The 22,713-nt window shown below is 38.7% G+C and overlaps 1 protein-coding gene across 15 annotated transcripts in view; it reads left to right on the top strand.

The window, feature by feature from the left end:
- Window positions 1-22,713, top strand: part of Epb41l3 (erythrocyte membrane protein band 4.1 like 3) — a 161,943-nt gene that overhangs the window by 127,690 nt on the left and 11,540 nt on the right. For 3 of the 15 annotated variants that reach the window (XM_070029542.1, XM_070029538.1, XM_070029533.1), the window contains exons 10-14: window positions 766-941; window positions 4,172-4,338; window positions 14,026-14,079; window positions 17,425-17,460; window positions 18,226-18,417. In XM_070029542.1, coding sequence (XP_069885643.1) covers window positions 766-941; window positions 4,172-4,338; window positions 14,026-14,079; window positions 17,425-17,460; window positions 18,226-18,417 — 625 coding nt within the window. Of the gene's footprint in view, window positions 1-765; window positions 942-4,117; window positions 4,339-7,834; window positions 8,396-14,025; window positions 14,080-17,424; window positions 17,461-17,643; window positions 17,710-18,225; window positions 18,418-22,713 lie in introns of all 15 variants that reach the window. The other 12 variants (XM_070029540.1, XM_070029536.1, XM_070029531.1 and 9 more) reach the window with 7 other exon arrangements.

Genomic DNA, 22,713 nt, shown 5'->3' with positions numbered 1-22,713 from the left:
GTTTCTTAATACTCTGAACTCATGAATAGTCTAGTACAATTAGACTGAAGCCTAAAAAACATAATTTGCTGGGCACTAGTGGCTCACGCTTAGACTCCTAGCTATTCAATAGGCTGAGGCCTGAAGGATTTCAGCCAGCACTGGCAAAAAAAAAAAAAAAGTTGGAGAGACCATCTCCAATTAACCAGCAAAAAGCCAGACTGGAAGCATTGTTCAAGTAGTAGGGCACCAGGTATGAGTGACCATACTTAGTAAGTGCAAAGCCCTGAGTTCAAGCCCTAGTATTAGCAAATACAATAAAAACAAATTATCTCTCTTCTTCCTCACTCATGAAGATGACGTTTGGGTATTCATTTCCTTATATGGATTATTAAAACTCATCTCATCCCCTAAACCCTGTTTTGCTTATATTGTCTCAACAACATCTCTAGTTAATAAATACTGTGAATGGATGGTTTTCTCTATTCTGAAATGGTTGTGTGTTATACCTTTAGCACACAAAGCACAGCACAATGAAAGAAAGAAAAGAAAGAAAGAAAGAAGGAAAGAAGGAAGGAAAGAAGGAAAGAAAGAAGGAAAGAAAGAAAGGAAAGAAAGAAAGGAAGGAAGGAAGGAAGGAAGGAAGGAAGGAAGGAAGGAAGGAAGGAAGGAGAGAAAGCAAAAGGAAAAGGAAAGAAAGTAGGGAAAATGGGGAAAAAAACAGTTGAAAAAGTATTCCCAAATTGAATTAATTGTCCTGGTATTTTTTTTCTTTAATATCTTTAGACTATTGTTGCCAGAAGCACCTCCAAAGAAATTCCTAACCTTGGGTTCCAAGTTCCGTTACAGTGGCAGAACACAGGCCCAAACGAGGAGAGCCAGCGCGTTGATTGATCGCCCAGCGCCTTACTTCGAACGCTCGTCCAGCAAACGGTACACCATGTCTCGCAGCTTAGATGGAGGTAGGCATCACAAACTGCCTCTTAAATCACTACTCAGAAAGGCGTCTGAAGCCAGGAGGGCTCTCCTAAACCATACATCATCTTGGATATTGTAAATGAAAAGCAGTGTGGATATGGGCTGGATAGCAGATATTTTTAAGGTCTTCAACTCGAAAAATGACCTTTTATGGTAGAGTTACATAATATTATATCAACTTAGGTACTAAGGGAATGGAAAGCATAGCTTTTATAAACCAGATCCCTGAATTTATAGAAAGATATTCTCATTTTAAATACTGAAGTCATATATTCTCAAGTAATTTGTTTCTCTAGCCAGCCACTATTACATGATTAGCAAGTTTGTCTTGGGCTACTTGTTTCACAAAGAAAAGTATCAGTTAAATTTGTCTCTTACTAACATATTGTAGAAGTAAAATATGGCCTTAATCCGTTCACTGGGGAAAACTGGGAGAAAGGAAAACCCCTGTAGGCCAAGATAACATTGCCATGTGAATATTCTGCTTAGTTCAATGTGTGAGACAGAGCCCTAGTCACTTAGGTGACTTCTGTAGGGGATAACATGATTGCAGGTCTTTTAGTAGAACTATGTTTTGTTTCACAGTTGTGAGTTGCTTGAGGTATGCTCCTGTTTCAAGGTGTGCCAGTGATAATGATATTTGGAACCTGAGTCACAGGCAGGCCTCTGCCTTCTGATACAAAGCAGCTGGTAATTAGTTGTTTACTCAAGGCCCCGCCTATGAAAACAAAAAGAGCTAGAAATTTTTGACATGTGTGTATAATTTTAACAAATAAATATAAATAGGAATACAATTACAAATGCCTGGGACCTTCTCCTTCCTCTCTTCTGTTTGCATCTGTACCCCAAAGTATCTCAGGTCCCCCACCCCTCTCTCCACAGCCCAGAGTGGCTGGTGGGCTCAGATATTTTATTCGTTGCTGAAACAGACTACTTCCTAAACAAATACTTTATAGTTATGGAAGAAAATCCCAAGTGTATTATGAGTGTCATGTTATTTGTGTTGCTATTGGAATAGAAACCATTAGATGCATAGATAAATACAGACTAAAAATTAGACTCTATTACCCTCTGTCTGGGTGATGGCTGGAAAATAATTTCAACTCTTTACATCTTGGTTTTAATCATCTGAGAAATGGGACATTTGTCAACAGTGTTGCTGTGAACACTATAGAACGCATATATGGAAGCGGTTAAGGTATAGCTATACTTATAACTATCTGAATAATTACTCTCCTAGACTTTTGTGAGCTAGCCTTAGACATTCATTACAATTAGCTTTTTGAATTCACAGTCTGCCAACTTTGAGTTGAAAATACTACATAAGAAAATTCTACTGAACATATACAAGCTTTTTTTTCTTATGATTAACCCCCAAACAAGACAGTGTGACAACTATTCACAAAGGATTTGTCACTATTCACATTGCATTAGTCATGACAAGTCATCTAGAGATGATATAAGTTATCTAGTGTATCCAATAGGATGTGCTGCATTCTGTGTAAACACCATATTATCTTATATAAGAGACAAACACCACACATGTTTGGATTTGAGCAGGTAAGGGGTTGCTGAAAATGATCCCATATGAATACCAAGGGAAGTCAACTATTCAGTGTCTTCTCAGGTTTCTGGACACTGTACTTACAGCCAAGCCTTAGGAATAATATATTTATTAGGATTGTTTTGAGTTGCATTAAGACTTTGAAATGTCCTTGTAAATACTGAAGCTTTTCTTTCTGCTCTGTCCCATCACTCTTCTAGCTATTATATATCCTCTAAGTCAGTATTTAAGGACCTTTCATAGAATCACATGTTGTTTTCTTGAATCCACCCACTTGGTTCAGTGGTGTGCACCCAGGGGAACATGTTTGTTGTGAATATTGTTTTCCTCATGACCTTTTGTGTGAAAATGACATCTGAGAAGACAGAAGACAATTGTGAAGTTAATGTACTAATACCCTACTGTCTCTTCCTCCTTGCCCAAAAGTGATGTTAGTATGTCTTGTCTCACTCTTTTCAGTCCTGCCAAATCTAGTATGTTTTCTGCTCCTGCTGAGCTGTGTGCTATGGCTGCATGTTGGAACATGAAATGCTTTTATGCAAGATGGCATCTTATACCCAACAGAATAACTGGTTCATTAAGACACTGTCTCATGGAGCATTTTCATCAGTATGAAGCAACATAAAATATCTTAGTGAAAATATTTAAGAGCTTCAGGTATTAAGTTTTCAGAAAAAAAGATTTATTTTCCAATCTTCATTTGTATTTTACAGATCTGAAAATAGGAATGCAGATTATATTTTGGCTGTGATCAGCTACTGTATATTTGAAAAGCAGTGTTCATAGGTTTCAATATTTTTATCATATCTAAAGCCTAAAATTAGGAGTAGCAAATTTTAAATTTTAATTAAGGAACTCTTTCACTAAGACATTTTGGCTGGGATGTGTTTGCATGCTTTACATTCGCATGGATTTCATTTAGCACCATTTGTCTTATTTTTCCAAAATGTTAGAGATGTGAATGAATGTATATGCATACCATCATGGCAGTCTGTGTAGAAATGAAAACATCTCCTTACTAAAGTTGGGAAGAATTACCATCTGATTTTTATAATCTCTGCCATGATGGTTAATTTCATGATGACCCTTGGGTCTTTTATATTAGAAGTGACAGACTTATCCGTGTTAGATAATAATAGAACTACATCAATGCTCCTTAGTAAATGGCACTTCCAAAGAGACATGTTCAAAGGCAGATGTAATTGAGTAAGTTGCCTACTGGAAATGTCACTGTGAGTCATTGAGCTTGCCACTGAGTATCTGGTGAGTGTACCCTACCAGGGTTTCTTTCTTCTACCCACCTCTGTCCTCATATACACTCTTGCCCCAGAGATCCTTAGAATGGGTAGGATTCTTCTGGACTTCAAGACATGAGCATTTAAATAATTTTAAGACACTAGTTTAGGTGATAGAGAAAGAGGAGGCTACTGTAGTCCCTGGGTAATGGTTCCTACAGAACTGATTGATCTTTTCAAGACAAGCATGGTATTTTGTAGTGGTATGTTTTTCACCAGTAATAAGAGAATATGATGCTGTTGATGTGTCTTCCAATTTAACTATTTCAGATTTTATTTCTCCAATTGTATTTGCTTTTAGCATCAGTGAATGAAAACCATGAAATATACATGAAGGATTCTATGTCTGCTGCAGAGGTTGGTACTGGCCAGTACGCCACAACAAAGGGCATCTCTCAGACCAACTTGATCACCACTGTGACCCCTGAGAAAAAGGCTGAGGAGGAACGCGATGAGGAAGAGGACAGACGGAGAAAGGCCCAGGAAGCCACGCCAGTGGCAGCGGTCCGGCATGAGGGAAAGGTACAACTCCCAGACTGCCTCTCAGAGCACCTCAGCTTCTCAGCAGGCTAGATCATTCTCAGGATATAAACCCAGAATAGGTTAAGATGGAGGGGTGCTCATATTTCAGCACTAGTCATATCTGTGTCTACTTCCTAATTAATATTCCTGTTTTAACATTTTTCTTCTAAGAATCACTTTCTTAACTTCTGGAAGTTTTTTTACTTTAGTGAGGAATGTGCTATATATAAGACTTTCAACAGCTGTCCTTTAAGTCTCCCTTATAAAAATGTTTTTGGTAGTATAATCCATGTTTCTGTTTGGGTTCACATTTCACAACCAGTAGGAAAGCTGCTTTCTTTGTTTCTGGCCCCATTCTCCTACCCAAGGGTAGTGTGATTTTTTTTTTAATCCACAGTAATCACTAGTCTTCTAGTTACAAACCGGTCAGCACAGGAATGAGAGGCCATGTTTTTAAAAAAGGGATCCTAAGGCATCAAGTTGCAGTGGGAGACAAAATGTGATTTTAGTAGCAATTCCTCTGGGTGTTCTATTCATTCCCTTTCGTGACATCACCTCCCTCCCAGTGAAATTTCCTTTTAAACATTGTTTTTGAATGTCAGGTTTATTTGTGGTGATCTAGTACTGAAAAGCAACTTTTTTAGCAAAATAACTTAAAATTCAACACATTGGAAGATTTATATATAATAGCAATGGATAAGAAGAGTGGCCTCTGGCATGTACAGGGTACAGAGAGAGAAGGATGTCAGAGAATAAAGATGCTTGTTACCCTGAAACGTGAGAACATTCTGCTTACAAGTGCTCTTTCAAATGTGGGCTCTTGTAATGTCGATGAATGTGAGATAGAATCACCACATCGCCCTATAGAAAAACTTGATAGACATCTTAATCAGGTAGATCAACAAACAAACAATTTCCAGAACTAAGGTTGTGACTAGTGGTAGAGCACTTGTTTAGCATATAAAAGAGCCTAGATTGGATGCCCAGAAATTACAAAAAAAAAAAAAAAAAAAAAAAAGAATTTCAGTAGCATGTTAGAATATTCCAAATGACTCAATCCATCATCTTCCTAATTTTGCTTTTTGAGGACAAGATCTTTTATTTGACAAACACAAAAAGACACCCAGAGTAGAAACTATAGCAAGACTATTCAATATAAAATGTGTTTAATTCTAAAATTTGCTCTTACACTCTTCCTGTCACTTACGTCAAGGGCAGATCTTAGCTGGGACAGGAAAAGAAGATCACAGACCTGAAAGCTGACTGTGTGGTTCTTATACTTGATTGTTGCAAAATCGCTTGCATCAACAAATGATTTTCATGAATGTGTAAATCCGAGGCATACAGAAGTAAATGATTTTTAGTTTACTCCCAGAGTAGGTCCAAGTAATCTCCCCTTTAATTTGATTTTTTAAAGACCACCAGGGGAGTCTTTAAATGTAGCCCTCAGCTATCCTCACGTTATGCCCGTGATGTGATGGGTAAGTTAAAAGACAAAGAAAATGACTACCTTTCTAGTCTGAGTCTCTGAGAAGTCAGTACTTAGTAGAGGGAGGCACCTCAAGACTGGAACTGAGCTTGAGTGCTTAATAGGCACTGGTTGTCTTCCTCCTCTCCAACCCCCAGTGCAAAGCTATCTTTTAGAAAGTAGTTTAATAAGCAGCATGGAAGATTAAACCATAATTTTATTCTTTTCCATTTTCAAAAAGTAACGGAGAAGAGGTACTTATTTTTTAACCAAATGAAAAGGTATTACTAAGCTTACTTCTTAGAAGATTGGTCCCCCAGGTTGTTTGAAAAGAAGACATATTTCTCCAGCTACTGATGCAGCCAGGTTTAGGACATCACCTCCCTGGGTTCAAACAGAAGGATTCTTAAATGTTTCTTCCTAGTCAAATGGGATTTGTGCAGGTTCCTGTTAAATGCCAAATGTGAGAGTTTGGGAACAGGTATATCTGTCTCATAGTCAAAAGAGACACTTCTAATGCTCCTATACCCAAGATACATTTTATTTTTGCTTTTCGTTCCTTCTGTTGCTATATTTTACCACTTCTGCATGGGTCAGGCAGAAGGATGGTTCCATGCTGTTAGGTTGCTAGGCAAAGCACACATACAGACATGAACACTTGCATGCATGCACGCACACACCAGCAGCACCAGCACTAGCAAATTATCTCCAGGCTCTCTGTGCCAAGCTATTAACAGCTCCTCTGTTCTGTCCAGGGCCTGCTTGGGGTTTACTTGCTTCCTTTCCTCCTGTTCTTGTCCAGCGGCCCCTCTACCACCTAAAGAGGAAACTGAATTTGGGACTGCGACGGCTCTACAGAATAGAATTAGATTTCCTTGTCCCATGAAGGTTGGCACTCACTAGGGAGCACTTTTGTGCAACTGCTTGCTTTATCTTTGTATTAAGGACACAAACCAAAGGTATAAACATGCCTTTATCTGTTAAGAGCAATCACAAAGCTGAGGGATTGTCTTTTCTATTATTTAGGGACCACAAATAATAGAAACTGAACACACAGAAACCATATTACAAGAAAACACATTCTTTTTGACATTGAGCTTGTTGAAACCACTTACCTGAGTTGAAGTTCCACTTATATCCTTGATAAAGGAGCCAAAAGAGAAGAGTTTTCAAAATGAACCTCAGTCCTTTTGGGGGGGAGTCAGAGTTCCTGAAATACGAATTGTTGAATATCCCCATTGTAACTACTCAGCAGATAGGAGTGGGGCCAGAAACTTCTTGATTGGGAAATCTAGCTGTTTGGGAATGTCTTGTCCCAAGAAGGCAACATGTGTTTAAATAATCAAAATTTTAATTGGATTTAATTTTAATCCAGCTAAACTATGTGGTGCATACCTGTAATCCTAGCTACTCAGGAGGCTAAGAAAGTCTCTGAGACTCTTATCTCCAACTAAGCAGCAGAAAACTGGAAGTGGAGCTATGGTTCAAGTGGTAGAGTGCCAGTCTTGAGCAGAAAAAAGCTAAGTTCAAGCCATAATACTGGCACATACCCACAAAAGGAAAAAAAAGGGAAAGAAAAGAAAAAAATAGATCAATCCATTATCTGGAGACAAGAGAAGGTTATTGAAAGTCTTGATTTTGGTTTAGCAGAGATTTATGTTTGCTCCCAAAACCCAAGCACTTTCTCAGGATCTCAGTCTAAAATGAATTTTTTTGACCATGGGAAATGTATACGATGTGAGGGTTGTCCACACACACCTTCTGCTCTGACTCTGACATGAAATTCCCACCCCATGGTGGGAATGATGATGGTCTCCTGGGATTTCTGTAGCCATCTGTGACAATGTTGGCATGCAGCTTGACTACTTTAAAATTCACAAGCAAACCTAGCGCTAAAACTCTTGTTTGACAATTTTCTAAGAAAAGTAACTAATTGCAGTTTTCTTTTTGTCCCTTTGCATTTCTGTTTGCTGCTTCCTGTCTCTCTCTCTCTTTCTCTCTCTTTCTTTCTCTCTCTTTTCATATCAGTCACCTAGGCATGGCACTGACTCATGTCCCTTGTCACCCTCATCTGCCCATTTTGACCCTACATCTCCCACAGAGCTCCGTAGGAGATGTAAGGAGAATGAACGCAAACCACCAGGTTCTGAGCTGCTGCTAGCCGAGCATTTGCCTGGAGAGCCTGCCTTGGATAAGGATAGCCAAGGGAAGGCTTACATAGGGGATCAAGATGTAGCATTTAGCTACAGACAGCAGACTGGCAAGGGAACCACCCTGTTTTCCTTCTCCTTGCAGCTCCCTGACTCTTTCCCCTCGCTCCTAGATGATGACGGGTACCTGTCTTTCCCCAACCTGTCTGAAAGCAACCTTCTACCCCAGAGCTTGCAAAATTACCTCCCCATCCGCTCCCCATCCCTGGTACCCTGTTTCCTCTTCATCTTCTTCTTCCTGCTCTCCGCCTCCTTCTCAGTGCCATACGCCCTCACTCTCTCCTTCCCTCTGGCTCTGTGCCTCTGCTACCTGGAGCCCAAGGCGGCCTCCTTGAGCGCCTCCCTAGACAATGACCCGAGTGACAGTTCAGAGGAAGAGGTGTGTACCTCGGCATAGAACACACTTCCCCTGCGTGTTCCGTGCTTCAGTCCGAAACAGTGTTAGCCGGCTGCTGCCATAGTGGTCTGACTTTCAGAGCCTCATTTATTGTTTGTGCCAATATGTTAAGGTTTTGTGTGTTGGGGAAGGGGGCTCAAGCCGGGAGGGGTGGGGTCCCAGGGTTAGGCACAACACCATGTGGACGTAGAAGTCTGGCCAACTCAAAGTTATTCTGCTGCCCGATGAGTTCTAAATGGGCTGAAGAATCCAACTAGAAATGGATTTCAAATAACCTATTTGCTGTGTAAAAGACCAGGGCTCACTTAGAGATTCTGTTCAGTTCCTTCCTAATAAAGTAAACCACATGTAGGACAGCTAAGTAGCAAGTAGCTTTCATGTTAAATGAGATCAAGGAGACAGGAGAGAAGTACCATCCAAAGAGACACCATCACCTGGGAAATTCTGAAATGCCTCCTCAGCCATCTTTGATAGTTCTTGTCCTTGTTACTCTAAGATGGATCCTATTCCACTGTGCATTGGGTCAGAAAGAAGCCTACCAAGGGCTGGGAAGGTGGCTCAGTGGTAGAGCGCTTGCCTTGAATGCATGAGGCCCTGGGTTCGATTCCTCAGCACCACATAAGCAGGAGAGAAAAAAAGCTGGAAGTGGCGCTGTGGCTCAAGTGGTAGAGTGCTAGCCTTGAGCTGAAGAGCTGAGGGACAGCGCCCAGGCCCAGAGTTCAGGCCCACGACCAGACCCAAAAATTTAAAATTAAAATTACAAGAAAGAAGCCTATCGAAGTTTAACTCATCAGTCATTGGTGAGGCTAGAACAGGACTAGAAAGAACCATATGCGGGACAGTAATGTCTCAATGGACTCAGAAAAAACGGTTTATTTACGGTTTCTCTGTGTTATTAAAACAAGTCTCATTGGTGCAAATTGTCAGACAGCAGCAATTCTTCAAATCTAGCATAAGGCAGGTACTCCCCACATCTGGACTGGGTGGTAAAGTCTTGGAAAGTGGCACTTAGTCAGGTGTGCATATAGTTGAGAAAGAACCAGAGCTTTCAGCCTGCCAGTTTCTTACCCTCTTATCCAACAAATGGATGCGATAATAGCCAGCAACTTTTGCTCTTAAGTCTTCCCCTTTCTCTAAGGCCCTGTGAACAGTACAACCGCTTGACTTCAGACTAAGCACAGGGAAAAGAATAGAAGCTGCCCGCAGTGGCCCTGGCTGTCATGGCCTCACTCTCCTGCTCCTCTCCAGCCCGCTCCAGCTCTCCTATATCCACCAAGCAAGAGCTTTTGTGGCAGGAGACAAGACAAGCAATTCTTAGCATTAAAAAAAGAGAAGTCGGGGCTGGGGGAAGGTGGCTCAGTGGTAGCGTGCTTGTCTTGCATGCATGAGGCCCTGGGTTCGATTCCTCAGCACCACAAAAGAAAAAGAAAAAAGCCAGAAGTGGCGCTGTGGCTCAAGTGGTAGAGCACTAGCCTTGAGCTGAAGAGCTGAGGGACAGCGCCCAGGCCCAGAGTTCAGGCCCCACTACCGGACCCCCCCCCCAAATAAAAGAGAAGTCACCAAGTCAAAGCAACACTAAAAAAAGAGTCTATTCAGTTCTGCACACCCCTAGAAGACCTAACTTGAGGAGCCCCTGGAAATACACAGAGCTGCTAACATGTTTCAGGACCTGTATTTAGTGGTATCATGACATTGCTGTGTGAAACAGAAGAGAAAAAATATATATAAATGATCTCAAAGGTGCTCTAAAGTCTTGGCTTTTCCATTTGTTATTGCATATGAGTTTTTTTTCAATGTTAATACATATGTACATATAAATAGGTAACTATATAGTCTTATATCTGGAACATATTTTGAAAACCTCTTTAAATCCTAGGCTTGAATATCAACATTTCTCATAGTACAATATTATTTAATAGTATAAAACTAGCACCCACTCCAATTAAGAATAGCAGAGTGTCACTAAAGTGGATTTCTAACATGGAGATACATTTTTTTTTCCATTAACAGAGCAATGAGTCCTCCTACTAACATAATCTGGAGAAAAGAAGATTTCTAAATTCTCACTAACTGCTTGAACTTCTGTATAGCCTGCCACACAGATCTTGTGCCTAATCCAGGGAATACATCTTGTAACCGGTGCATGAGAATTAATGTGAAACGGGCATGTCTGCATTACATCAGCAAAACAAATCACAGCACCCACTGTTGCAAGCTAGTGACTGAGGGGTGGCAACAACTCAGTCCAAGCTATCCTTGTAATACACACAGCTCTGACTCTGAATTAGCACTGATCACTGTACTCTTCTCTCTTTTCTAGCCTCAGTTAGCCTGTGACAGCTTTCCTGTCAAATACAACACCAGGTATATTTGGCCATCTGTTCCATGTAGATTCTGTACCTCAGGTGTTAAGACCTTCATATTCTAAGGTCCACATGAACTAAAGAAATCATATTTAGGTCATTGTACTTTTACAAATTGCCATTTGCTTACATGGCCTATTTTATTCTCTGGACCTCCAGCACTTTGGCAGCTGAGCTAGCTAACTTGTTGACATACAGTTCATCTCTGTCACTTGTGTTTTACAAAAGCACTAATGGTAGTAATTCTTTTCACATTTCTCATCTGTTATAGCAAATTAATCAGTTTGTCTTTCTCAAGCAAACCCCCTCAGTATAGAAAATCCTAGCCATCTCAAGCTATAGAATAGCCAACCAATCTTATTTTTGCAGAGTGAGATATAATATCTCAGCATCTTTCAATAGACAGAAGAATTTAGCTAACTTGTAACATAGAATGTCATTACATTTCTAAGTCACTTGTTGATAATACTAAGTAAAAAGAGATTGGAAGAATTGATTTATAAACAATTCAAGTTGTGTAAAGACAATTTATGTGGTAGTTTTGACATTCCATACATTTTGCAATTTTTTGTAGTTGTAGTACACTATATATATAATATTTGCTGTAAATGCTGCTTTATTCAGTTTCCATTACTTCATTTATTGATCAGGCACTATGCTTGTTGACTGACTATATGATAAGTAGGAATTTGAGAGTCTACAGATGATTTGGTTCTTTGTTTTAGGGGGATGTTTTTTATATGGGAGGCTCACGATATTGCTTGGATGGCTTTGCACTCTAAATTCTCCTGCCTCCATATTCCAAGTAGCCAGGACTGCAGATGTGTGCTACATTACCTTTATTTGGAAGTGCAAATATGGCAAAGATAGTGTGATAGTGTACATCTAGGAAAATTAGTAATAATTATGCAATATATTGATAACAATATATTATGATTATTATGGGCAACTCTCAGTGCTAGCATCAGTCAATATATAAAGTACTTGGTCCATTATCCAATATGGTTAGTGCAATTCTCTTCCTCAGTTTCCAAGAAAAATTAATTAAATTGATTAAGGGATTAATTAAGTTATGGATTAAGATATAAAATAGGCCTAATTACCACAGCAAGTATTTGAGGGTATGTTAGTCTGATATCAGATGCCCTCACTCTTATCTTCAGCTCAACTCTAATGAAAAGATGTTGGAATGATAATTAAATAAAGTTTAAAACCAAGAAAATAATCCAAAGAGGAGAAAAAATACCTTTAGACCTTTAGGCCTATTTGACACAACTAATTAGGTCAAGAAGCATATATCATTCTTAGTTTTTCTTTTTTGCCAGTCCTGGGGCTTGAACTCAGAGCCTGGCCGCTGTCCCTGAGCCTCGCTGTGGTCAAGGCCAGCTCTCTATCACTTGAGCCACAGCACCATTTCTCGCTTTTTTGAGTAATTTATTGGAGATAAGAGTCTTGCAGGAACTTTTCTGCCCAGCCTGGCTTTGAACCACAATCCTCAGATATCTTAGCCTTCTGAGTAGTTAGGATTACAGGCATGAGCCACTGGTGCCCAGCTTCTTGGTTTTTCTTGAAAGCTTAAAAGATCTTAGTATATTCTATACACCTGAACAGTAGCCTATCTCTTTCTTACTAGTTGAAATTGATCTTTCTATCAGTTATGGAAGCCATGCTAATATTATAGTAGGGATTACACTTGTAAGAAAACTTAGGTGGTTAGTTACATTTTCTTTACAATCTACTGAAAATTGTTTACATCTTGGCTTGATCGCAAGGTACGACCCTCAGATACACTCATGCATTCTAGTTTAGAATCCCTTTTAGTTTAGAAATGCATAAAATGGAAGAAACCAGCTTGGCCAGTTACATTGACAGACACAGGACTCTCCTAGTTGTCATTTTTTGTCCTTGTCCTTTGGAGTGAGAAATTTTTATGAGACAGATCTACAGCCATAGAAGGCTCAGCTCTGGTTTTTGTTTTCAAAATGTCTCAGCTGGGCACTGGTGTCTCACATCTATCATGCTAGCTACTTAGAAGGCTGAGATCTGAGGATTCAAAGCTAGCCCAGATAGGAAAATCCATGAGACTCTTATTTCCAGTTAACATGTAAAAATAAAAAAGCTAGAAGTGGATGCTGAAATGGTAGAACACCAGCCTTGAACAGAAAAAGTTAAGGGACTAACTTTAAGGTTCTGACTTTAAGCACCCAGAACACACACACGCACACACACACACACACACACACACACACACACACACACACACACACACACACACACACACACCCTTTGATGAATGGATTTTTCCAACGATTAACATGTAGAGGGAAAATTAGTTATGGGTAGAGCAGTTAGACAATACTCCAGTATCCTGTCCATGGCTATACTCTTCTCAAGAACATTTTCAGTCATAAACCTCTTTGAAATAGATTAAAAACCAACTCTGAGATTGCTATTGGAAATCTAGGCTCTATTAAATGCTGTGCTTTGTTTTATTTGTTTTAAATAGATGTCTCTCTCATTCTCTCTTTCTCTTTCTCTTGACTATTATTTGCATCATTTGAATGGTGTTTCTATCATGAGATATACCTGTTATATTGGAGGGTGGATGCTAAAACAGTCTATTAGCAGGACTATTTGGAAGCTGAGGTACATTTTTCTCCATAAAACATTTGCCTGTAAGTCACTGGCATGTGTTTTTGGTTATCAGGAGGTAATGCAGACGGCCTGGTCGTCATTGATAGATGTAAATTATCCAGTGGTATAAATGAGGGGCTGAAAGTCCAGTGACTGTTACAGTAGCTTCTTATGTCAATTTACATTTTCCTTTATCTTTCAAATATGACATATGACAAGAATAAATAATACGTGTACACCTCAGTTTTATTTCATGAAGCATTTTGAGGAGAGCTTTGTTGGGATGTCAGTGAACAGGGTGGGAGGAGAATGACAAATTGGGTTTCCTGAGATGGTGAGGCAGACAGGTCAGGGTGGCCCCGGGCAGTGAGTCAGGCCCTGCAGCTCCTGCAGGCAATGTATGCCTCGGGTCTTCCTTGGAGGGGCTCTGCTGATGACCCCTAGCTCTGGCTCTTCCTTTGCTTTGCTTGAACCTGCATTTCTGTGGGAAAGTAGTATTGGCCACAGACCCCAGAGAGGGTGCATGAACATCTCTGCCTGTGTGTGCCCTGTTTAACCAGATGGGTTTATTTTCTGTCTCTGCTTCCTTCTGGATCCTGATTATGTGATCCACAGACTGACAGCGAGCGGACTGATACCGCAGCTGATGGGGAAACCACGGCCACGGAGGTGAGTGTAATTTAAAAAAAAAAAAAAAAAGGCCTCCTGGCTGGAGGCCAGGAGAAAAATGCCTTTGCAGTGGGTTATCTCTGCCTGCATGGATTCTGTGTATTGTCTTATGGAGTGGAGATAAATTCTACCTTTCAAAATAGGAACTAAATGTATCTCCTACTGCCTTAGACCAGTAGTTCTCAGCTTCTGGTGTGCATCATCCAGAATCACCTGGAAGGTCCCAGACTGGTTGTTTCTCCGTCCAAGCTGCAGAGTATTTACACATCTCACTAATTCCAGCGATGCTGAATGTGTTGCTCTGAGGATCATTTTTGGGAGACCACCTGCCCAAACACACAATACCTTTAAAAAGAAAAGAAAGGATTCTCCTATCTCTGATGAGAGGCTGTTTGCGTATGTCAGCAAGGATGAAGGGTCACACTTACTTAGCTTATTGGCTGGAGGTGGATCTGTTTTGACATCCAAATGGTCAAAATATTACTTGTTAAAATAATAATTCTGTTAATTCACTTTTATGGCGTGAGGCTGTAACACAGTTTACTCATGAGAAATGAGTTCTTATTAAGGAAAATAAATTAGCAAGTGACTATTACTATTGAAAAACTATTAGTATTTTACTGAACAAAATGTAATCACATTTCACAGGAGAAATACTGTGCTATTATTTCTCCTTCATTAATCCTTTAAGATACTATATATGTGTGTTATGTCATTTTTAATACTTGCTAGTCTATTTCCCACAGTACTAGCAGAATTTAGCTTATACAATAAATTTTACTTTATATTGTGATTTTTTACAACCAATTATACTGATTTTTCCTAATTGGTTATTTAGGATGAACTAAAATGTAAAATATATCAGTAAAAATGTATCAGTACATCACCTCACTGAAAATGTCTTTGGGAAAAAAAATCCATGATGACATTTTATTGTTTTTTTTTTTCCTTTGAAACACCAGAGTTCAATTCACAGTTTAAAAATCATAATTTTTAGAAGTAAAAGATAGCAATGTAAAACTCTTGCCCAGACTTTTGTTCAGTCATGGGTTAATCTGCTACAAGTCAACTTATTTTTGTGCCAAACATATATTTAACATTACACTTAAACATGATAAGTTAAACAGGGCATTCACACAGTGAGACCAAAGCAGGATATTCTGAAGAGAGGATCACAAAGGCTCAATAGCTATATGAATTTGATCATATATGATGATACTTAATGAAATGAGCTCCAAGAAATGGAAACAAGAGATATTTTACTTTACATTTTGTAGGCTTTTTTTTCTATTTTCCCTTTGTTGCTGTTTTTTATTTCTATACTTTTTGTCTTGTGTATTCGGGATCAGAAGGGGAAGCACAGAAAACAGTGGGACAAAGGGTGAACTAATTCAGTAGTGATACTCACGATGCTTTGTTGAAAGTGAACTATACAACTTGTGAGGGAAAGGGGCTCAGGAGGGAAAAAGCTGGGAGAAAATAGGGGAGGGGTGACACTGTTCAAAAATAAATGTACTCATTACCTGATTTATGTAATTGCAACCCCTCTGTACATCACCTTTACAATAGAAATTAAAATTTACCATCTACAGCCATACCACCCTGAAGGTGCCTGTTCTCATCTGATCTCAGAAGCTAAGCAGGGTCGGGCCTGGTTAGTACTTGGATGGAAGAAATTAAAATTTACCAAAAAATTTTACACCCCAGTTTTGTAACCTATACTTACAGGATAAATACACTCCAAAAATGTCATCAAAATCCTAATCTCTACCAGAAATGGAAAGTGTTTTCATTATGATGTTTTAGGTTTGTATGACAATTTTAAATTTTATTATATAACTTTTTTACTTTATTGTTATTATAGAGGCGGTGTACATACAGAGGGATTACAATTACATGAGTATGGTAATGAGTATATTTCCTTTGGTATAGTACCATGTGTTCTCTCACTCTTTCCCAGTTCCTCTCTCTTATCACCTCCTACAAGTTATATAGTTCACTTTCATCAGTGTCCAGTCTCCACTGCTGGGCTTTTTCACCCTTTTTCCCTTGAGTTCTGTGCCCTCCCCCACACCTTCCCATGAATACAAAGCATACAAGTGAATACCTAACTAGATTGAGAAGCCTAAAAATAGAGTGGAGAGTTTGGAGCCACTACAAACTTAATAATTAGCATCCCAGCAACACCACATCAGTGTCTTATGGTCCTCTTCACACTTGCCCTTTGTTCACCTGGCCATTGTAGCACTAATACCCTGTGGAATGTATAGCAGAGGCACCCTTATCTCCATTGACAGATTATGAAAACTGAGAACTAGGCACACTAATTGATCTCCTTACGGACCCCCCCCTTTTTTTTTTTTGGTTGGTCATAGAGCTTGAACTCTAGGCCTGGACACTGTTCCCTGAGCTCTTCAGCTCCAGGCAAGCGCTCTACTGCTTGAGCCAAAGCACCGCTTCCAAGGACACTTTCTTGAGTGTGACTTTGTTCTCAATTTCACTTTGGGTCTCTGCTTGGAACACAAATCCCAGGCCCTGGGTCAGAGAGCCATGATGAGAAACTGTCTTAACATGCAGGTATTTGTGCCTTGCCCAACTCAACTCATGCTCAGAGAAGTCCAAGAATTAGATCCTTAAACTAGAAAGCCAAGGATAATGAAGTCATTTTGAGATTTAATATATGTATATATATATATTTTTATATGGATATTTTTCTAAAACTCAAAAACTCTTCTGTTCTCATTTTTTAAAAATGGTAGTCGATGGCAGCTGATTTTTTTAGCCTTCCTACTAAACTCATATCAGTCTTTCCTCCTTAAATTTTCCTTTGGATTTAAGAAAACCAGTGTACCAGGAAAGGAGGTTGGTATTGCAAGGACCTCCTTGTAAAATTATATGAACCTCAGCTCTCTGGTCCTCAACTTAGAGGTTGTAATAACTAAACTTACGAGATTTATTGTGAGGATTCATATATTACAAGAAGCAGGCATTATGTGTAATAATAACCACACATCGGAATTATAATGAGACTACCCATATTTCTGGGATCACTTAGTGTCCAGTAAGGACAACCTACCAACAGCTCTGTCCCCACCTTCCCAAACACACATATCCACTTGTCCAATTGCCAGCTGCCCATGGAGCCAGGAAACGTTAACTCCTCTGTTCTTATTCAGCATCATAATATGTGTGATAAGAGTTTTGTGCTTTGTACATAAGAAAGAATTGCATTCGCATGAAAGAGCACACCAGTCCATACTTAGGAACTTTATATGAACCAGTTTTTCAATCTTAGAGAATTCCATGGTAAGACTTTATTTCCCACTCTTTCTTGATGCTGGCAAGTCGGACCAGGAGGAAGATGCAGAGCTCAAAGCACAGGTAGAAAAATGAAAATAAACCAAAACCCAATATGTGATAAGCCATTGTTTGTCTATGGTGCTCAGGTCTCTCCGCATGCTCTGTAGCTTTTAACATGTCTCTGGTGCATTGCATAGGATGACATGTTCCCTTGACTACTATGTCCCTTACTTTTTTCCCTTTTCTTTTCTCCACTTTTTTCAGAATAGTCTGATTAAGCGAATAAAGGGTGAAAATGTGTATGTCAAACATAGTAATCTTATGTTAGAGGTTGGTATTGGTATATACCAGTGCATGCTTGTGTGTGTATGTGTGTGTTTCCCTTCCGTTGCACACCTGTGGGCTCATACCGTGATGCATGAACTTTGTGCTCACCTGTAAGAAGTAGGGATGACTTCTTCTTTTTACTTACTCTGACTCCTAATTATCTCTTAGAAATAGATCCCTTTTCCTGGATATGTATTTATTTTCATTCTTTCCAGTTACATGTAAATTAAGCTCCTGCCAGTTTACCTTTTAAATTTTTCCTTGTTTTGTAATTTCAGATGCTTGTGTGAAACTAGATTTTTTTTTCTTTTCTTTGTCTCTTCTCTCTAGAAATACCACATTTTCACCAGAGTATTTGTGGCAATGTCATGATCCCTAATCAATATTCAGTTTTCTTTTGATTACTAATAAGATTTATATTACTCATTTTTGTTTTGTTGGTTAGTTTTAAGAAGAAAGAGAGCTGAAAGGAAAACATACAGAAGATTAACTATTGGATTCTTTGCATTTTGCATCCAGGAGCTAGATAAAACTCAGGATGAACTGATGAAGCATCAAACCAATATTAGTGAGCTGAAAAGAACCTTTTTAGAAACCTCAACAGACACTGCCATAACGAATGAATGGGAGAAGAGGCTTTCTACCTCCCCGGTGCGACTGGCTGCCAGGCAGGAGGATGCGCCCATGATTGAACCACTTGTACCTGAAGAGGTCAGTATCCAATGTGGGGATGGAATTGTCTTCCAGTCACTGATATCACTTCTCTTAGAACAGGGAAAATTGATTTGACCAGCTTCTGAGTAGAGAAGCTCATTTCTCATGGAAGGAAAACCACCACCAAGTAAAATAAGCAGTTGACTGGAGCAAGAGTAATGACATTAGGTGGTTCTGAGAATCACCAAGAAGCCACAGGGAGACAGTAGTGCAAATCAGCTGATTCCAATCACACATCTAGATTATATAGCTAGAAGAGGCTAAGATACTATCTTAAGTAAAATCACACTTTTTTGGATATACATTCTTCTGCTTTGAGAAAATGCCCTGAAAATTTACTGGTATGTTTCTATCTATTGCAAAATGTCTACTCTTTGGAAGTGTAGCTCAAATGGTAGAGCACCAGCAGTAGATGATAAAGCCAAATGAAAGCTTAGGGTTCAAGCCCCAAGATTGCCTTTTCCCCACAAAAAATGATTGACTACTGTTTAGTGACTAGAAGTTAGTCGAATTTCAGAATACATTTTACTCTGATATACTACACCAGGCTTTTGAATCGTTTACTTGGTTTATATTTATAATTTGCTATTTCATCTAATTTATAATTGGTATTTATTTTAATGAACAAAACAGAATAGAAATTTCTTTTTAAGTAGGGAAAATTTTCTTTAAATGTATGCCAGAGTGAGGATACAATTATTTCAACATCCATTATATTGCTGTAGTATTGACTGTACTGTTTCCTGTTAGATACCATTATATTCTCTGTCTGTCTCTCTTGTTTCTCTCTCTCTTGTTTCTCTCTCTCTTGTTCTCTCTCTCTCTCTCTCTCTCTCTCTCTCTCTCTCTCTCTCTCTCTCTCTCTCTCTCTGCCTTTTTTTTGTACTAGTACTGGGGTTTGAACTCAGGGCTTTTGGACACTGTCTCACTCTGTTTTCACTCAAAGGTGGTATTCTGCCATTTGAACCACAACTCCACTTTCAGCTTTTATTGATTAATTAGAGGTAAGAGTCTCATGGACTTTTCTGCCCTGGTTGGCTTCAAATTTTGATCCTTTGATCTCAACTTCATAATTAGCTAGGAGTGCTAGAAGTGCAAGTTTGAGACACTGGCACCAGGCTCCCTTTGTTTTGAAAACCACACCTTTCATGCTTTGTATCTATTAATATCTATCTTCTAAAGACCTCTTTATTGTGAACTATTTGTCCAGGAAGCTGAGACAGAATAGAAATGGAGAGAGACCTTTGTATACTCAAAGCGGTCTATATGCAATCCTAAAACAAGAGTCAAATTACATCCATTGTTAATCATTTTCTAAGCCTCCTCTGAAAGCTATTTATAAAATGTAGCCAACACATCTCTTTCACAGCCAGTCCTAGGCCTAGCTGGCTAGATAGAAATACTTACCCATTTGGCTTACTTTGAAAAGGGCCCTTTATGCACAATAAATGGAAAATAATATTACCAAAATATGCCTGGTACCATTGAATATCAGTGCTATTCAAATTACTTGAGTTTCAAGACACTTTATATCAAGACATTTTATATCTAGTTTAAGTATTAAAGCTCTTATATTACTAAGGATATCACTTTATGAATTATGCTATCACAAATTCAATTGTAATTGGCCAGATTTGCCTTACTTTGTTTTTGCCCTCTTTTTTAGAAATAACATGCTGGCTCTAAAGATATCAGATGCTGGGTTAAATTACAAACATACAAAATAAAAAAGTCACTTAGGAGACAGCTAGGGAAAGAATGTCATTGTCCAAAAAGAAATGGACTCTTTACCTGACTTGTATAAATGTAACCCCTCTGTACATCACCCTTATAATAACAATTTTTAAAAGATATTAAAAAGAAAATAGAATAAAAAAGCCACCCAAAGAAAAACTAACAAAAAAGGAAGCCAAGTATTTAGTCACACACTAATAGTTGTCAGGTGATAGCCATTTTGAATGAAATATTAGATTATAACTTAGGGAAGTTAATAAGGGCATTTGAAAAGTCAAAGCCATTATATTCACAATTTTTTAACTTCTAATTAAATCCTGAATCTTAGAGAACAATATTAGGTGAATCCCAAAAGCATTAAAACTTTAAACAGATAATATTTTGACAACACTGAACTTTCTTTAGATGTTGATGCCATTTGTATGTGTGTGCTAAAACAATGGAGAAGGCCAAGAAGAGAAACATGTTCCCCACAGAAAGGCAACACATTTAGGTGTTTAAATAAGAGATCCAAAGGTGACTTCTCTACTAAGTTGTATGTGAGACATCAATGCTGCTATACTAGTATGCACAGATGAAATGGCAGGTGGTGTTAGGCTAGCTTAAAAAAAAACTCTAAACAAGACTGGTTGAATGTAACTATCAAAAGAGCTTTAAGTCTCAAAAGAAGAGAGCTTTTTTTAGGTGGTCAGATTATCATTGGACAGCAGGGCCAGGTAGAGAAGCCACCATATTCCCTTCTGTTTCTCCCCGTCCCCCCAGGATCTGATGGTCATCAGTGATGGCCAAGGTTTCCAGTGAGGGCCCTTATAGCCTTAAACCAGAAAGTTTTCATACTATAAATTGCTGCCAATTTCTATATTAAAAACATAGCTTCTACTACTAGTTTTAGAAAATGCAGCAAAGATCACCTTACTCTCCAGCAGGTCTAAATAAAATATAGTGATTTAAGAAATATATTACGGGGGGGGGGGGGCGGGGTGTAGTCAATGGAGATGGGAGGGCAGGGATGGTTAGGGGAAAAACAAAGGAGGAGGCAACAATGCTTGATAAGAAATTGTACTTATTACCTTGCTCATGTAATTGTAACCCCTCTGTATGGTATTTTCACAATAAAAAAAACTTATTTAAAGAAAGTATATTACTTAATTTAATGTCACTCTATTATTTAATATAAACCACTTGAATCAAGCTAATCAACCAAAAAGAGGCCTACTAATTTCCAAATGGAAATGTTTGACTTATTTTTTTAAATTGACACCCCCAATTTAAGTAATACTATTAATGTTAACATCAAGAAGAAATGTAAATCAGTGACACTAAACTTATGAGCCCAAGTTTAGTTAGGTTTAGTTTTGGTTTTTAATTTATATCAGTACTAAACTATTGGGGGGGTAAAAAGTGTAATGACCATTGATTTTATTTGTTACATGTATGGTAGTTGATTTTTTTATTTTAATTATTCATTCTGCAAAATGTCACCCACTTATGAACAGTTAGGAGAAAATTAGGATCAGAAATACATATGCACTAATAATGATTATTATGGCCTAGGAACTATATATGCTTATCATATATAAAAATGGGAATTTGATTGTCAGTGGTTTCAAGTGTTTGAGTTAATAGCAGATAAGTAGCAACAGAAAAAACTGAAGCGCTGTTAACATTGGAAAGCAGGGCCCACCAAATAGGTTAGGTGTGTGGTCTATGCCAGGTTCCATGTGTATGGCTGCCCACAAATATTCCCCACAATGGCCTTATGATGCTCTTAGGCCTAGCCCATGCATCGTTTAGTGGTTACTTGAAACAAAAAGTTTCAAACCAAGATTTTTTAAATCCATACCCAGTAATACCTCTGCAGTGCCAATATTCTCCTCTTTTTTGCGTGAGTATATTCACAGTTGTGCTCACTGTATAATAGTGAATATGATGTTTATCATATACTGTATATAATGTAGTTCCTTGAGCTAGATATGTAAGATATTTGACTCCCATTATTCCTAAATTCTATATTTTTAAATTCATCTACTCCCTAAAATTTACTTGTAGAAACTTAGTTGACAAAGAATGAATGACAACAACTGTGTGAGTAAGACCTTATTTCCCTAGTGTAACATGAGTGTGATTTTGATTTTTTTTGGGGGGTGGGGGAGTCGGTCGTGGGGCTTGAACTCTGGGCCTGGGCACTGTCCCTGTACTCTTCAGCTCAAGGCGAGTGCTCTACCTCTTGAGCCACAGCACCATTTCCGGTTTTCTGAGTGGTTTATTGGAAATAAGAGTCTCGTGGACTTTCCTGCCTGGGCTGGCGTTGAACCATGATCCTCAGATCTCAGCCTCTTGAGTAGCTAGGGTTACAGGCTTGAGCCACCAACGCCCGGCGAATGTGATTTTTTTTTTACAAGCCTAAATGAAATGATTGGTATATCTGACTATATTCTAAACTCTGATAAATGTACATTTTTAAAATACCAAGCTCTCTTATCAAGTACCTCTTCATTCTCCTAGGAGGTGAATTTAATTCTAAAATTTATCCCCTTATGTTTTCTGTTTCTGTCATTG

The sequence above is a fragment of the Dipodomys merriami genome, unplaced genomic scaffold (genome assembly GCF_024711535.1).
Source record: "Dipodomys merriami isolate MVZ:Mamm:240054 unplaced genomic scaffold, mDipMer1.0.p SCAF_2, whole genome shotgun sequence".
In the NCBI taxonomy this organism is placed as follows: Eukaryota; Metazoa; Chordata; class Mammalia; order Rodentia; family Heteromyidae; genus Dipodomys; species Dipodomys merriami.
The sequence above is the reverse complement of the archived record's forward strand: the minus strand, read 5'-3'. Positions and strand labels throughout refer to the sequence as shown.